The sequence below is a fragment of the Colossoma macropomum genome, unplaced genomic scaffold, assembly GCF_904425465.1.
Source record: "Colossoma macropomum unplaced genomic scaffold, Colossoma_macropomum, whole genome shotgun sequence".
Taxonomy (NCBI): Eukaryota; Metazoa; Chordata; class Actinopteri; order Characiformes; family Serrasalmidae; genus Colossoma; species Colossoma macropomum.
In genome coordinates this window covers 23,082,842-23,100,608 of record NW_023494793.1, presented here as the reverse complement: position 1 = coordinate 23,100,608, position 17,767 = coordinate 23,082,842, and the positions used below count along the sequence as shown (strand labels likewise).

Below are 17,767 nucleotides of genomic sequence, written 5' to 3'. Positions count from 1 at the left end.
AAGTCTCGGGAACAGCAAAGTTAGTTACGTTTTTACTTGTATGATTTCTTTCTTCAGTAGTTTTGAAATAATGGATTCAAAATGTTAATTAATATACTAAGATGATAAGCTCCCACCTAATGCCTATTTTAATGCCTGTTTAAACTTGAGTGATTTCTGTGGACTGAAGCTGCTGAGAGCTGATTAGGGAGTGTCTAAGAATTACGACCATCAAAGTCCAATCACAACACACCAGCATGAAACCTATATTTTTAACAATATTGCATTTAAATTCAATGTACTGAATCAATCGTCATAATAAGCCTTAGTATGTAATAAGCCTAAGATTGTAAGGGGTTAAGAAAGACAAACACTTAAGTAGCTAAATGAATACCAACTTAATTATTAGTGCCAGCCTTAGATAATTCATCTTTACAGCAAAACATGCCTGTAAGCACATGAATACATTTTTACCAAATTCAGATCATAATAAAATATCTGCTTTTCTACTTGCAAGCACCAATGTGGTATGGATTGAAAGTTTGTGCTGCTTCTATTTAATTAGTCCACATGTGAGTAGTATACTTTTATTATGCTGATCGTGATAAAAGTGACTTGTAACAGTTAATTGACATATTCCCTCTCTCAGGTTGAATCAAGTGAACGTGGTGGCAGCGAGAGAGGTGCCGGAGGAGTTGCAGAGATTATCCACTAATGACCTGCCACTGCTGGCCATGGAGTACTGCCAAGGAGGAGACCTCCGCAAGGTGCAGTGATGTAACGTATGTTTGTGTGATAAATCTGTGATGACTTGTTTAAAACTAAGCAGACAAAACCTCTTTTTTTCTACATGTTTAGTATCTCAATCTGCTGGAGAACTGCTGTGGAATGAGAGAAGGCTCCATTCTGATCCTGCTGCGAGACATATGTGAGTACAGACACATCATATAAACACACACACACACACACACACACTCAAGTTTGTTTTTATATAATATCATATGGGGTCATGTATTCTCTATATGCTTTATATATATCGTTGCTGTTGGAACAAAACCTTCTATCTTTAGTTTGTCATTCTCTTTCTTTTTTACAGAATTTGAAAGTTTCAACTTCCCTTTACATTGTGTTAAAATTTCATGATGAATGGACCAATTCTCCAAATGACCCTGAACAAAAATATTTTCCATTAACTTTCATACAAAGTTAGGAATGTTCACTCCTCGCCCTGTAAAGTTACCATTTTGTAGGTGTGAGGTTTTGTCCCGACATCAACTATAAGAGTTTTCAGTAACACAGTATCAAGCCGTCTACAAAGGGACTTGGAAAGCAATAATGAAAGAAATAAATTATTTATGAATGTATGATAATTTATGATTTTTTTTGCCATTAACTGCAAGAAAAAAATGACATTCTGATGTAAGGGGCCTTGAACTAGTGGATTTTTCTAATTTGTACTGTCAAGTGACAGATATTTATTCTATTTATAACACTCTTATGAAGCGTCATTTTCAAGTAATGGCACGTATAAAGCAGAAGCTCAGTTAAGAACATATAGTCATATGCAAAAGTTTGGGCATGGCTCAACAAATAAATAGAAATTGTGCAGTAGAATTAGCAGAAAATTGTTCTCTGTGAAGGATGTTAACCTATAATCACTTAGAAAATCAACAATACATGTCATTTGACTGGGGGTGTCCAAACTTTTGCAAACAAATGTATATCAGTTCAGTGGAAGATTCTGATGAACTTATTTTGTACAGATACATACGAAAGTCCTGTACTTAAAAGTAGAACTATCCTGTATTTCTACTTGAATGCAAAAGTACAAAAGTTTTTAATGTTGATGGATTTAAATGTGCTTAAGCATTAAAAGTAAAAGTACTGTGAGTTATTAATGCCCCAAGTCTAAATAGATTGTAATTTACTTCATAAAATGTTGTCTTGTTATTAATGCCAGCTGTTCATAAACACTTTCATATTGTTTTATAAAGACCTTATTCAATGCTTAAGCATGTGTTATGAAGTCCCTGTGTATTTTTATTTTCTAACCCTAACCCTAATCTTTATCTCAGTAACCAAAAAGAAAAGGTTTTACTCTTTCAGTTTTAAAAAATAAAACATGCGGCTAGATCCTGGCTCCTGGTCCAGAAAAAGTACAAAACCGTGCAAAACAAATACACACTGGAACTGAAGAAATACAGTAGGAATGACCCAAGAGTTTGTAATAACCCACAGTAATGCGCAGGTTAGTGCAGTCATAATTTTTACTGGGAAAAGAATCTGACTGTATGCCATACTCTGTGAGAGTTTACGTATTTGACGCACTTTTGTTCCTACAACGAGTGGACAAAAATGGCAGGCATGATTCACTCTCAAATGAGACACTTACTTACAGTTGTATGCAAAAGTGTGAGCGCCCTTAGTCAAATAGCTGATTTCCTTAGTGAAAATAAGTATGCTTTATCTAAAGAGAGCACACTTTAATGCACAATTAATTTGCTGATCATATGGGAAAAAGGTAAAACATAAATTGGGACCTGTGCAAAAGTAATGGCCCGTTTTATATGTTTATATTTTCAGTAAGTTAAACTCAGGCAAGACTATCAAACACTTGTAGACATTACATTTAAAGACAAGAGTAACATTTATAGCAGTTTGAAAACACTCAAGTGGTAAAGAGAGCTTTGAATGAGGATAGATTATCCTGGGGAGAGTATTCCATAACATGGGAGCTACTACACTAGATGATTGACCAGCATTAGAAGTCACATTGAGTTTAGAAACATGAAGAGGTGCTAATATACTTGATAACATAATACATGATGGGATATATAAATGGAGAAACTCAGACAGGTAATCAGGAGCCAGGCTGTGCAGAGCTTTGTATATAATAAGAAGAATCTTGTACTGAACACGGTGTGTAATAAGGTATTCCGTGAAGACTATGAACGATGGGGGTGATTTGGTCAGTCTTCTTAGAATATGTGAGGTGATTCTAGCAGTGACATTCTGTATATACTGTAACCTACTAAGGGTTTTGACCAGGAGGCCAGATAACATTACAAAAGCAAATAAATGGAAATTGTAGACGGGCTAGCCTCACCCCGATGCACATCATGGTGGGATATATCTGGCTTCCCCTTGGGGAATGTGCATCCTGCAGAAATGATTTACTTCCTAAAGGATGCAGGTTACGGGTGTGACATGTGACACACAATAGATGACCTTGCCAATGCCAAACTCTCACACATACACTCCCTCATTTCAGATGATCATTAACCCACTGGCATTAGTCACTGTAGAGACTTGCTCACATACACATCTTCACATGGCCTGAAATGAGTTAGCCATTATGAGTATGACCTCATACTTGTGGGCACTGTTAATTTTCAGTAGTAGTAGTTTTAAGGAAGGTCGCATTCTGTACAACACTGCGTTGCACGTTGTACCAATACCGCACCACGCTGACATCACTATTACAATATGAATGTGAGGATGAGCTCATCATAACCCACTTCCTCCTATATTGAAAAGGATTATTCCTGGGTATTTCTTTGTATTCCAGTAACATGGTCTGATTCCAACTAATATAATGTTTTCTTGCTGCCGTGTTTGTTTCTCAATATACTGTAAATGATGCTGCTTCTATAAAAAAAGCTACTTTGACTGAGAAAACAAGTTTTTACTCTTTAATCAGATTCAGTATCGGCTTTGTCTTTAGTACCACGTAAAAGCCTTTTAAGTTGGCTTGCCTTTACGCGTGACAGCACTAGTGACCTCATATGCTTTCGTAACCAGGCGGAAGATATTAAGAGAATGAACACTTCAATAAACATTTAAATGTCAACCTTGAAAATGAGATTTCTGTCTTAATGGGAGTTTATAAAGAAGTTTAATAAACATTCTGTTCAGAGATGTTTATAGGTGAGTACATGTGTGGGCTGATGATTAAATGACCTGCCTGGTATCTCGTTTCAGCCTCGGCACTCACGTACCTCCATAAGAAGAGGATAATTCACAGAGACCTCAAGCCAGAGAACATTGTGCTCCAACAGGGAGAAAAAAGGGTTAGTTATAAGGGGGGTGTATGTGTGCACAAGTTCATCTACAGTCATGTGCAAAAGTATGAACACTCCTAGTCAAATGACATGTTTTGTTGATTTTCTAAGCAAAAAACTTTAACATTTAAATATTAAATATTTAAACAAATAAATATAAAAAATTTGGAGTGCTGCTTCTATTTATTTGCTGCATTTAACATATTGGAAGTAATAAAATGGAAAATCTAAAATGTAATCAGCAAATGAACAAAATCCAAAATCCAAAATCAACAAAAACATCATTTAACCATGGGTGCCCAAACTCTCACATACGACTGTATCTATATGTATTAGAATTAGAGATGCAAGACAATATTGGATTCATATCGGTATTGGCTAAGACCGTAACAATTCACAGTCAATTAAAAAATACTAAACTTATTTGATATGGAAAAAATAAGGAGTGCCTCATATTATTAGGTCATTCTACATTCCAAACATTCAGTAGTGTGTAATAATATGGCAGCCACAAGCTAATATGTTTTTTTACAATATGTAATATGTAATAGATCTCACCTGATATAAGCTTATGAGAAATGTGATTTTCCTCTCTGTTGTCAATTTTTAGGTAAACAGAATATGTTCAGATATTTTCAGAGGAGGGAACAAATGAAGTATAGTTTAATACTGATTACACTGCATGAAGAATAATAAAAAATAAGTACTTCATTTGCTCCAGTCTGTTCACTATATTGTTCAATAGCTGTGAATATTAAATTTAAAGGTTTGTATTTAGCAAACATACGATATGTTGGACTGTTACACTTCCAGTATCGGCAGATATTATCGTCATAGTGCAGATGTTTAGATCTGACCAGTATATCAAACGCTGGGCTACTGCACTAAAAAATCTGCATTGCATTCATTTTTCTGCTGCCCCAGTTTCTGCATTTTATAAACGTTCATATATCACCATCTGCATCTACAGATATGTACATTAAAAATAATTCCCATATCAGTGCATGTATAGATGCTAATTCTGATGTAGATGTGTTTATTTCTCAGATCTAGATAGCTCAAAGTTTACTGCATACCTTCAACTCATCTCTCTTCCAGTTGATTCATAAGATCATCGACTTGGGCTATGCGAAGGAGCTGGACCAGAGCAGTTTATGCACATCTTTTGTAGGGACCTTGCAATATCTGGTGAGTTCTTGTCTCAGACATTGTTTATAAAATCTCATCAGCTTAGCCACATGCAAAGCCAAATTCAAATTTCAGAACAGATGCAAAAGTTTGAACACTCCTGGTCAAATCAGGTTGTATTGGTTTTCTAGGTGAAAATAAGTTACCGCACTTAAAGATGGCTTTTTTCTGTAAATTGTAGTGCGCAATTTTCTATGTATTTGCTGAATTTAAAAAATTACAAAATATAAAATGTGCCGCAACATTTCGCAGGCACAGTAATTGTGCACTGAAATGCACAGAAGTGTGTTCTCTGTAAAGGATGTGTTCAATTATTTTCACATAGTAAATCAACCAAACATGGTGTTTGACCAAAAGTGCCCAAACCTTTGCACATGAATGTATATGACATCATACATTAGTTGAATTCTATTCTGTTCTGATCCACTCTGTATAAGTCATTAAAACCACAGTTCTAAGTATAACACTGTAAAATGTAGTTTGTCAGTTCAATCTAAAATATTTACTTCATGTGGTAACAAGTAAATCAGCTATTTTTCAACTTAAATAATTACTTTAATGAGCTCCTTCTTTCAGAGTAATTTAGTTGAGTGAAACTAGTTCGGTTACAGTGAAGTATGAACATGGGTCAATGCATCTCCGCACTGTGGTCGGATCACTGTTCCACTTGCAGAGTTGGTTACGGACGCATACGGCGACCACATAGCATTTGTACTTTCAACATTCCAAAGCACTGCTGCGTCCCAACAACAAAAGAACGCCTTATCAACCATGTCATCACAGCAGGGAGGAACACAGCCACGTAACTTCTTTCTTCATCTGCTCTCAGGTTTGTTTATATGTTGTGTTAGTAATTCCTGCGGTGTAAAAGTTTTGTAACAGTCCGTATATTTACACAAACAAGAATTCATGGGACTTTTCGGTTTGACTCCAAACGCAGCAAAAGACTGACGTGGTAAATGTACGTGGAACCTTTCCATTTGCGAAATCTGATCACATGTGGAAACTGGAGATGCATTTGAGAAATGGAAAGCATGTAAACAGCTGTACGTTTTGCTGTCCAGTGCTGAACACACCAATCAAAAGTAAACAGGAACTCTACCTCTCTCTCCCTCCCTCCCTCTTTCTCTCTCTTCCTCTCTCCCTCGCTCAATCTCTCTCAATCTCCCTCCCTCTTTTTATCCCCCCTATCTTTTCCTTCTTCTCTATCCCTCACCCCTCTCTCCCTCTTGCTCTCTCCCTATTCTCTGTTTCTCTCTTTCTCTCTCTCACTCTCTCTCTCTCCCTCTCTCTCTTTCTCTAACTCAGGCTCCAGAGTTGTTGGAGCAGCAGAAGTACACAGTGACGGTGGATTACTGGAGTTTTGGCACCCTGGTGTTTGAGTGCATCACTGGCTTCAGACCCTTTCTGCCCACCTGGCAGCCTGTGCCCTGGTACTGTTTACTCCCATCATGATGCCATGAATGCCATCATGATCATGTTTTCAGATTGCTGTTGCAAGTTTGTCTCAGAAGGGCCTACAACGTCTTTGAACTGTAAAGTGTGCTTTTAGGACCTTGATTGTGTTACAGAGGTCCTGAGGTCACTTGAAATTTCTTTGCACATATCAGTCACTTATCACACATATCAGACAGACAGGAAAAAAAACACAGATGGTAACAAAAGTGAGGTTTTGTTTCAAGCCTTGCGTTATAAAATAGGGAAAATATAAATCCCTATGGCCTTCAATTGTTTTTCCATCCTGTTTTTCTTGATATTGAGCTAAGAAACTGTTCTTTGGAAATCCTGCTTTTGTGATGTTTATTATTTCTATGATTGCTTTAATATAATTGGCTGTATTCCAGTACTTTTTAACACATGAAATTAAAACCACAGCCCCTCTATACGCCTGGAAGATCAATACTGGCACCTATGTGTATATCTTGTAGACTCCAGCTAAAATAAATCTTCACATATTTGCAAAATCTTTCTGTGTCCAGGCATAACAAGCTGAAGCAGAAGCATGAAGATGATATTGTGGTCTATGAGGATTTGACCGGAGAGGTGCACTTCTCCAAACACCTGCCTCAGCCCCACAACCTCAACAAGTGAGTGCTTCCCAGAGGAAAGACAGTTGTGCTATTGGAAATATAGCTTTTATTGTGAAGTTAATGAGGTTAATACCTAATCAACCAACTTATGGTGCAATAAAGTGTGTTAATTATTCTCAACCCAGCTTTCAACATTGGCCCCATGTAACAGTGTTGATTCTAATTCACATTATATACAGTACTTACAATACTGTGTAAAAGTCAGAGATTACCCTTTCATTTTCAGTTCAAACAAGTTTAACTTAATCATTTTATAGATGATATTTCTGAGGAGATTAGAAATAAGATCTGCAGATCAGCAATATCAACTAATATTATCGGCTATCATGTGTCGGCCACGGTCTAGGTCAGACATAACATATTGGCAATAAAATATTGGCAATAAAAATAAAGCATGTCATATTTAAGTGTGTTGCTTGTATTGGATGTATTAACCTATTATTGATTTCTTTACAGTGGTGGTGATAAGAACCTGGGAGGTATTCCACAAAGCAGAATTTCTCAGTTAACCAGATAATCTAAACCTAAAGTTGAAGATTATGCAATAGGAATGTCCCACTTTTACTATTTGACTTTGGGCTTATTATTTGCAATCATTTATTTACTATTTATTTTATCATTTTGTTTATTAGGCATTTTACTTACTCTCCAAAGCAAACAGTTAACATACACATCTTTATAGGTTGTTTTTAATTTTTTTTATATGCAGTGTGGCTAAAGGTGCAATAGTAGTAAATCTGACAAAAAATTTTTAGGGTGCTGTTTTGCCTTACAATGCCCTGAATGTACTTCTCCACCATGCACAGAAAAAAACATATTTATATTTTAACCCTATTTGAAAATATGGCTTCAAAACTATTGTAGAACAATGTCTCAGTTACCAGGCAGCATACATTTATAACCATTTTCTGTTAGAACTTTTTGTGATGTAGCTTTTAGAGGCATTGTTTTAGACATCTGGTTCCTATCAGCACCACTGTGAACAGCTCTGATTATGTAAGTCTCTCTAGAACAGAGAACTTCACATTGAACCATTCTGAAGGACTTTATTTAAATCTTGACAAATTAATTATGCAATATAATTTTGCAAAATCAGTGCAATTCCCCTTTAATAAGGAACGTTAAAGAGTCAGCATTCTACATTTGGATATTCAAATCAAGATGTTTTTTATTTTACACCCTTTTTCATTTAATTTGAGTTTCTTTGTTGACTCAAATGTAAATATTATATGCCCTCAGCATATTTTAATCATATGCACTTATTTTTAAGTGTTGTTGCTAGGGAGTTCCTACAAAAATGACCCATAGTGGTTCACACACTTTAGCTTTTTCTTACATAACGTGGCTTACTGCTTTCATTGGAAGGTCCACAGCTGGCAGACTATGGTATTTTAGAGATTTTTTTTATACCCTCCTCCAGACTTGAACCAGCAATGTTTTGTTTAGGTTCAGTGGTGCCTTAATCACTGTGCAACCCTTCACAGGGTCTTTCCACATTACTTTTATCATTATGATTTATCTGTCATATGTTTTTGGTTTTTATGTTCAGGCTGTTAGCTGGCAGTCTGGAACGCTGGCTGCAGTTGATGTTGAGGTGGTCACCTCAGGAAAGAGGTAAAGACACTAAGCAGAGCTCAAAAGACAGCCTGGATGATGACGATTCCGAAGAAAAGAGCAAGAAATCCAAGGAAGGAGGGAAAGATAACCAAAGTGGATCCGGTAGCTGCTTTGAACAACTAGAGCGAATCCTAGAGCTGAAGGTGCGGTTATCGTCAAGGGCATGACTAAGACAAGAAATCTGTAGCTGAGTTAATGTGAAGCCTGATGACTAAAGAGGCTTAATGTTTTTTTCCCCTCCATCTCTCTAGCTGGTCCATGTACTGAATATGACCTCAGCAGAGATTTGTACTTACTCAGTGCAGCCTGGAGAGACTGTGGCATCACTGCAGGAGCGAATTGCTCAAGACACACACATTCCCTCAGCCAATCAGGAGCTGCTGTTGGAAGCGGGACTTGCCCTAGAGCCACACAATGATGTCATGCAGTGTGCTGTTGATTACACTGTGAGTGAAGGGTCCAAGAAAGCATGTTGTAATTTTATATGAACTATTTCCCACACGTATTTCATTGAAACAAACAGAAGAATTGTGCTGAAAGTGCAGATTCTAAACTTTCAGTCGATCTCACATTAGTGTTCATATGGACGGGGGGAATATTTTATTATGGTTTGAATTTGATAAAAACTTTACTGTAAAAAGTCACTGTAAAATTACAGTGTTACTGGTTACCTAGTTGCATTACTTTTACAGTAATTTATCTCTCTATATTAACAGTAAATAACAAAAAATAAGCTGTAATCACAATACAGTAATCACCTGTGTTTTAACATAACTTCTGTAAAAGTAAATATATACATTATTTCACCAGACCTATGCATTTGCAAATTTAAAAAAAATCAGGTAACATATTTATTTAATCTGTTTTACATATGTAATTACATGTCAATAGTGAAGCAAACTGAAAAAAAAATCTCAACTGTATATGCAGGGAATTCAAATTTGCATTTTTAAAATGCAAATACACATTTTTTTTAGACATTTCAAATAAATTTGCTTATAATTTGCACAAACATGGCCAAAAACTGACAGCTAGCAATACCAATACACAGTAACATTTTGGTCAGTGTCAAATTTGTTCCAGCACTTACACAATCAACAAAAAAACAGCCTAAAACTTCAAAAGTCTGATTTATCAGAATAAAAAACATTTGTTTTGTTAAAATGTCTATGCATGGCTGTCAGATCACTGCACATAGTGCTGTGTGGTACAGCTCAATGCCAACCTCACAGGAATTATTACAAAAAATATTTTACGATGAGTAAATTTTACAATAAAATGATGAATACAGTATTTACCTGTAAAAAAATATATTAACCATTCCAGATTTTTTTGCATTATCAGTTATTTTGTTTTCTATTTTATTTTGTACAATCTTAAAAAGCCAAACTATGTTTTATTTATGTTTACTCTGTAATACTGGACATCAAACAATGTCAAACCATGTTTATATGATTTTTACAAAAAATTTTACATACACTTTTTTTTTTGCAATGGCTCAGTTAACAGTTTTAATTTAAAAGTAAAGGAATAGCTGACTTGAATATGTAATTACATTTCAATAGTGAAGCAAACTAAAAAAAACTTTTGAGTGTTAAAAAACTGGAAGTAATGGGCACTTGCTCTTTAATGAATTCTTGCCGTTTTATGTTGCCTAGTTATAAATTATCTCCTGCACATGTTTTTATTAGATGGTTGACGGTCGTCGGGCAGATGTGCCACTGGTCTTCTTGTTTGACCGCTCCTGCTGCAACTACGAACCCCAGTTCAGCCCACGAATCCTTCCTGAAAACATCAGATTCGTCCGTGAGTCACTATTCACCTAGCAAAACATTTCTTGTTTGTTTTTTTTATTTTGTGCAATGTGGGACACGTAATTGCTCAACTCTTAAGCTAGTGTTTGTTCATCATGTTATGTTAGAGACGGAGCCTAAGCGCATGTTGCCCTACAGTTCTCAAAGACGAACATGTGGACAAGCCTGGCACACCATAAGAGCACTGAAGGAGGACTGGCAGAAGCTGCAGCAGGGCCAGAAGGCAGCCATGTAAGACACTGATGTAATCCATGCATAAAAAAAAAATTGACTCCAGACAGAAGCAAGACCAGTCATGCACATTACGGAACATTATTCTGTATCAGTAATGTCACACAAATTGAAAATAGGGGTGCGCATGGGTGCCATTATATGCATGGATATTTTATGCTTTGGTTTATTATTGTCTTCATCATAATCAATAATGATTAGTGAAGAAATCCTAGGTGTGAAAAAAGGCCAAAAAATAAAAATGTACATAACTGAGCAACAGCAAATCATGCATAGTCTTTTTAAAGATTTCAGAATACTTAAAATGGAAAAAAAAGATGAAACCAGGAGGCCTTCAAGAAAACTCCATTAAAAAATACAAAGAAACACGTCACTGTAAAAATAAAACAGATGTTTTTAATTTTATTTTTAATGTATCATTTAAGCACAACAGCTGTCCTTGACATTATGTAAAAAGTTCATGGTGAATGGACCACTGGATATGCTCAAAAATAGCTTGAAATAAAATTTCTTTACTTTAATGTGCATTAAAATTAAAGAACATTTTTGCCTTCTGTTGCAAAGTTGCCACTTTGGAGATGTCAGTATTTTTTGGACAGTGACAATATGATGAAAATTTAGAAACCCTAATTCTAAGACCCAGTGTGTGACATGCTAATAAAAACAGCAATAGTGATTATTAAGTTCTGTTTGATCTGTATTCAATTGAAAATAGTATAAAATCAATAGTTGATGTTTTACCTTATCTAAATATGTGCTAATTTCAAATAAGGTGTCTGCAACACGTTCCATTAAGGTTGGGATACAAGCATGTTTACCTCTGTGTTACATCACCTTTTCTTTTATCATCACTTAATAATCGTTTGGGGACTGAGGACACCAATTGATACAGTTTTGAAAGCAGACATTTTCACATTCTTCCATTATACAAATCTTCATCTGACTAGCCATACAGGGTCTTTGTTGGTGGACATCCCTGAAAAAGACGTAACTTAAAAGGTAACACTTGCTGTTCCAAAATGTGTATATATCTTTCAGTGTTGATGGTGCCTTCACAGGTGTGCTAGTTACCTACTAATACTTCCCCATAACATTATAGACTCTGGCTTTCGAACCTTTCTTCTGGACATAATGTCTTATTTAACATGGGTTTCTGGACGTTATTAACATATGTCTTCCACTGTTTATAGTACAGTCTTACATTTGTCAAAGCAGTGATGAACAGTGTTTACTGACAGCAGTTTGTCAAAGTATTCCCAAGCTCCAGTTGGAGATATCCATCACAGAAGCATGCCAGTGTTTAGATGCAGTGGCATGTAAGGGGTGGAAGATTATGGGCCTTCAGTTGTGGTTTTTGGCCTTTCTTTTTTACGCAGATTTCTCCGGATTCCTTGAATCTTTCAATAATATTACTGTGGAAGGCAAAAAACATTGCTTGTGGAGGAACATTGTTCTCAAACAGTTTATTTGTTGATGTGTTTTTTGGCAAAGTTGCAAGCCTCAACGCTTCCTTGCTCATAAAGGACTAGGCATGTCCAGGATGCTCCTTTTATACCCAGGCATGATTGCATCTCCTGTTTGAGATGTTTTTTTTTCACAATTTCACAATGTTCTTAGTCTTAAACTGTTCTTGTCCCAGCTTTTTGGGAAAGTGTTGCAGGCATCATTTTTAGAATGAGGATATGTTGACAAAACCATGAAGCTATTAAGGTAAAACTGTCAGTCATCTTGTGTTTGTAATGTTTTTGTTTAAATAAGTCAAAGTAAATGTAGTAATCAGTCTTTTCTGTTCATTTTCATTTCAAAACTGGCTTTTTTGGAGTTCAGGTTTGCATATAAATGGGTGGATAAAGAGGATCCAAAAAGGCTTCCATAAAGAGGTGGATAAAGAGGATCCAAAATATACATTACAGTCATTCAAACTTAATTTGAGTTTTTTTTTAGTTCAAGCAAATAATTGTGACAACTCAAAACAAACACTGGTATCAGTATCATGGGTTACTGCATCTTTAATTAGAATTTATTAAGATTTTGTTTCTCTTTCATCGTCTTTCACTCTTTTTCTCTTTTTCTTTGTCTCTCACACACACCAATTCTCTCCATCTCTATCAGTATGAGTCTGCTGAGGCATAATGGTTCGCTGTCCAAACAGAAGAATGAAATGGTGTCTGTGCACCAGAGACTAAAGGCTACGCTCGAATTCTTTACTACCAGCCTGCACATCGACATGGACAAATACCAGGAGCAGAGAGCAACCGGCATAGGTTGCTCACACTCACAAACTCTCACACAGAACCTTCATGAACTCTCAAAAGACTTACGCTCAACATGTTCATAAAACTATATGACAGTGTTGTGGTGTTCATTTTGTTCTTACAGCTTCAGAGAAGTTACTGAGTGTATGGAGAGAGATGGAGCAAACTGCCCTTAACCGCGGCCAGGTACGAGAGTGTGCCAATAGCAGTGCAGCCTGCCCTGGCAGATATTGTTAATGACGTATATGTGGTTGTTGTGTGTGTGTCTTTGTGCAGGCAGAGGATGTGAATAAGTTGGAGGAGGAGATGATGAAACTGCAGACTGATATAGTGGATCTACAGAGACATCCGTGGAGAAGTGGTGAAGCTCTGGAGTCACTGTGAGCACAAACACACGCACATATGCACCTACACACATACACACAGGTTTGTTTTAGTACAGTGTCAGCATGTGGGCCCATGTACATTATATACAGTAGTGTGCAAAAGTCAGAGACCACATTTCCATTCAGAATGCCCATTAAGTACAAGTCCTTTAGTTCTGCTATTGAAAACAGCAGACAGTGTATATTTAAATGAAAACTACACAAACATTGTTCTATTATAAGCTTTTTGAAATTTTGAAGAAGCACTGGTGTAGAAGTCTCTGCAAGACAGATTTTTTTATCCCACAAGATTTCATCCCTGTCCTGCAGAAAACCTGCACTGTTTGTCCTGCTCCCACCCGCAGTCCTGTTTAACTGGTTTCCAACTGCATTAGTCACGATTGAAAATGACTGCCATAGGTCAGAGTTGCCTTTATTCTGCTTTATTTCTTCGTGTATTTGCCTTTATAAAGGACACTTTCCACAGCTGTGGCCATCTGACTGGCTTTACCATTTCTTTAGCCTACAAGAAAGCAATTTACATGATTTTCCTGGTTGGCTGTTTGTTTTTCTTCTGTTTAGAATGAGGTCATTACTTTTTATTTTTTGCTATTTGCTGATATTTAAATATGCCAACTATTATGCTGCTATTAGTCCAACACTGCAAGATATTGTGGTGTGTGCAGACCTCTACACTGGTGGGCCTGATTTGAGATAAACAGGAGCACACAGAAGCATACAGAATACAGACTTAATATGAACTTCATCAGGTCTTTTTTAACATGTCCTAATTAACACAAGGTATGTCTTTGTGCTCGCAGTTCTTATAAGTTTGACCTGCAAGCCTGTTGGCCAGACAGCCATTTCTTACTGTAATGTCTTAATAGTTTCACATTTATTGAAGTAGTGTTTATAATATAATGCATTGTTTTGTTAATTAGTATCTAGGCTAAGACTTGCTGAAAATTAAACAATAAATAATATTTCTAACATGGCCAATTTTGTAATTTAAAAAACTGTCAATGTTACTGAATGAAAAGAATGAAGAACGAAAAGTTTAAAGTTTGAATTTGGGGTCTTAAAAGTTTAAAGTTTGAATTAATACTACTGTATTAAAATTATTTGTATTTATTCTAATATTAGTGTTTTTCTGAGCAAATAAATCCCTACCGACCTGACAATTAGCTTTTCAAATATGATTTTCTTAGGTGCCTAAAAGTTTTTTATGTTAAAAGAATATAGAAGAACAGAGATTTGGTTCCTGATGTCTTGCTGCATTCAAGCCTTTGCGTAGATTTGTTAAATTTATATTTATTCATCAGCAGCATACCTAGTCTATTTTATGAGCCCTGTTGTTTTTTCCTACAAAGTTTGGACATGTTTGTCCTGAAGATGCACACCCACACGCGCACACACACACACACACACACACACGTTTAACCCGTCTTTATTCTTACATATTGATTGTGTTTTCTTAGAGAGGTGAAGGCAATGGAGTTGTTTCGCAAGCTCAGAGAGAAACCCAGAGGTAAGTCTCTTACAAGCTCTACATGACATTAGCACAGTACCTGGCAATTGTGTAGGAATTGCAGTGGACCATCAGCTAACATTTTACATTGGCAAGTCCAGGTAATATGTTGCATTTGAAGGTCAGAGATAAGAGCTGCACAAATAATAGCAACATACAAGGTTCAACCACATAAGGCAGTTGTTGTAATATTTCCTGACACTTGAGCTGCCATGATTTTAGGTGTTTGGGTGAAGTTAAGGATGATTGTGCCAGCTGTAATATGACATCATTTTATTTCTAAATGAGCAAAATGTGGTATTTACAGTATGTAAATGTGGTATTTATGATGTACAGTATTTACAGTACATTCATGTTTTGGGTGGATTTTGTGTACCTATTTTTTGATTAAGTATACTGAATAGGTCTGACTCTGCTGTATATTCACCAACAAGCCACTTCATTCAGTACACCTCCTTGTATCTTGACTCATTATCCACTTACTATGTGATTGCACTCTGTAGTTCTACAATTACAGACTGTAGTCTTTTTTCTCTGTATGCTTTGTTATTTTCCTTTCACCTAGTTCTTCAGTGCTAAGGATTAGTCTGCACTTCTACAGAATTCCCACTGGACCTACAGGACCCACCATAACATCTTATGGTGCATGACTAATTTTCTGCAAAAGTGGGTGGGGGCGGGATTAAATCTTGCGGGAATGGGTGGGAATTGGGACTGAAAAAAAAACAGACCCAGGCAGACCTCTAGTAAGAACCCCCACAGGACCACCACGGAGCAAGTATTATTTGGGTGGTGGATCATTCTTATCACTGCAGTCACGCTGATGTGGTGGTGGTGTGTTAGTGTGTGTTATGCTGGTATGAGTGGATCAGACACAGCAGTGCTGCTGGAGTTTTTAAACACTGTGTCCTCTCATTGTCCACTCTATGAGACTCACCTACCTTGTTGGTCCACCTTGTAGATATAAAGTCGGAGACAATAGCTCATGAAGTGTTGTGTTAGTCATCCTCTAGTTCTTCATCAGTGGTCACAGGACATTGCCCAGAGGACACTATGTCTTTGGCTGGATGTCTCGTGTTAATGGACTATACTCAGTCCAGCAGTGACACTGAAGTGTTTAAAAACTCCAGCAGCACTGCTGTGCTGATCTGCTTGTACCACCACAACACACACTAATATGCCACCACTATGTCAGTGTCAGTGCAGTGCTGAGAATGATCCACCACCCAAATAATACCTGCTCTGTCATGGTCCTGTGGGGGTCCTGACCCTTGAAGAACAGGGTGCATTTACAAAGTATGCAGAAAAACAAATGGACTATAGTCTGTAATTATAGAACCACAAAGTGCATCAATATGTTAAGTGGAGGTAATAAAATAGATTAGTGTAGAAATAAGGAGGTGTATTTATTGAAGTGGCCTGTCGGTATATGTACAACGTAACTTAAACAGTTTCAGCACCCCGACCATGCCATATAACTGTTCAGATCAAAGGTGTTTGGGCGACTGTCAAGAGGTGGTGAAGCTGGTAGTGCAGGCAATTCAGTTCTATGAGAAGAAGCTTCGGGAGTTCTACACACACCTCAGGTTTGTTTGTGTGTTTATGTCTTGGTGTTTGTAATTATAACCAGTGTGAGCAATTTACATGTTTAATGACATGCCTTACTTTTGCATTCTGTGAAATTTTAAAATGTTGATTACCTGTTGTCTACATTTATATGTGTGTACCTGCAGTAAGACGGTGGTGTGCAGGCAGAGGGTGATGGAGTTGCTTCCACGGGTGGAGGGCGTGGTGAGCAGTATGGCTCAGTGTGAACAGGACCTGCTCCGTATGCAGGAGAAGAGACAGAAGGAGCTGTGGAACCTGCTCAAAGTGGCCTGTGTGAGTCACTCACACTCACAAACATAGTGTTATATTACGGTATTTGTGAGCTCTTATGCTAAATCCAGTGATACCAAAATAACCCTAACCATAAGTTTTAATGATAACTTTGACAAAGTGGCTAACAAAGAAATAATTCTGGAAAATAAGAGCACGAGAAGATCATCAAAAACTTATTTGGTCATCTCAAGTGTACCAATACAAATGCATATTTGTACACAACATATTTTCCTGCTGTGAGCCATTTACAATTATATGGATTTCTGCATGAGTGGCTCCTAAAGTGTAACCTAATCTTTGTCCAAGTCATAGTTAACAAATATGGTTTTGACAAACACGTTTTACAGTGCTGTATCTTTATTGAATAAATGGTTTAAACAATAAAGATCTTTGATGGAAAAGTATGTGAACCTTTAGGACCTGTTTGAAAACAGGGTAATTGGAGTTCAGTGTTCCAGTCAGGTCTGGAGGAAAATATTGCTCTCTAAAAAATACATTGTACATGTTTCAGGTTTGCTAACAACCTGTTCTACAGCACTACTTGAACTACACTATATGTCCAAAAAGTTTGTAGGCACCTTCTTAGTCAACACTTCTTCTGAAATAAAGGGTATTGATAGGGGGTTTTTCCCCTCTTTCCTGCAGCATCAATCTCTACTCTTTTGGGAGGGCTTTAGACTAGAAGCATGGTAGAGGGAATATAATGCCATGAGCTGCTTTGCTGCATGGATAGATTGCAGTCATTGAGGGATCAGATG

The 17,767-nt window shown here is 36.8% G+C and overlaps 1 protein-coding gene across 1 annotated transcript in view; it reads left to right on the top strand.

Moving 5' to 3' along the window:
- Nucleotides 1-17,767, top strand: part of ikbkb (inhibitor of nuclear factor kappa B kinase subunit beta) — a 36,200-nt gene that overhangs the window by 14,588 nt on the left and 3,845 nt on the right. The window contains exons 4-19 of the mRNA XM_036578884.1: nucleotides 629-746; nucleotides 838-907; nucleotides 3,961-4,049; nucleotides 5,139-5,228; nucleotides 6,537-6,661; nucleotides 7,208-7,315; nucleotides 8,868-9,078; nucleotides 9,187-9,381; nucleotides 10,627-10,741; nucleotides 10,857-10,980; nucleotides 13,093-13,244; nucleotides 13,360-13,421; nucleotides 13,512-13,615; nucleotides 15,079-15,128; nucleotides 16,615-16,714; nucleotides 16,862-17,009. Of these exons, the coding sequence (XP_036434777.1) occupies nucleotides 629-746; nucleotides 838-907; nucleotides 3,961-4,049; nucleotides 5,139-5,228; nucleotides 6,537-6,661; nucleotides 7,208-7,315; nucleotides 8,868-9,078; nucleotides 9,187-9,381; nucleotides 10,627-10,741; nucleotides 10,857-10,980; nucleotides 13,093-13,244; nucleotides 13,360-13,421; nucleotides 13,512-13,615; nucleotides 15,079-15,128; nucleotides 16,615-16,714; nucleotides 16,862-17,009 (1,861 nt within the window). The remainder of the gene's footprint in view (nucleotides 1-628; nucleotides 747-837; nucleotides 908-3,960; nucleotides 4,050-5,138; nucleotides 5,229-6,536; nucleotides 6,662-7,207; nucleotides 7,316-8,867; nucleotides 9,079-9,186; nucleotides 9,382-10,626; nucleotides 10,742-10,856; nucleotides 10,981-13,092; nucleotides 13,245-13,359; nucleotides 13,422-13,511; nucleotides 13,616-15,078; nucleotides 15,129-16,614; nucleotides 16,715-16,861; nucleotides 17,010-17,767) is intronic.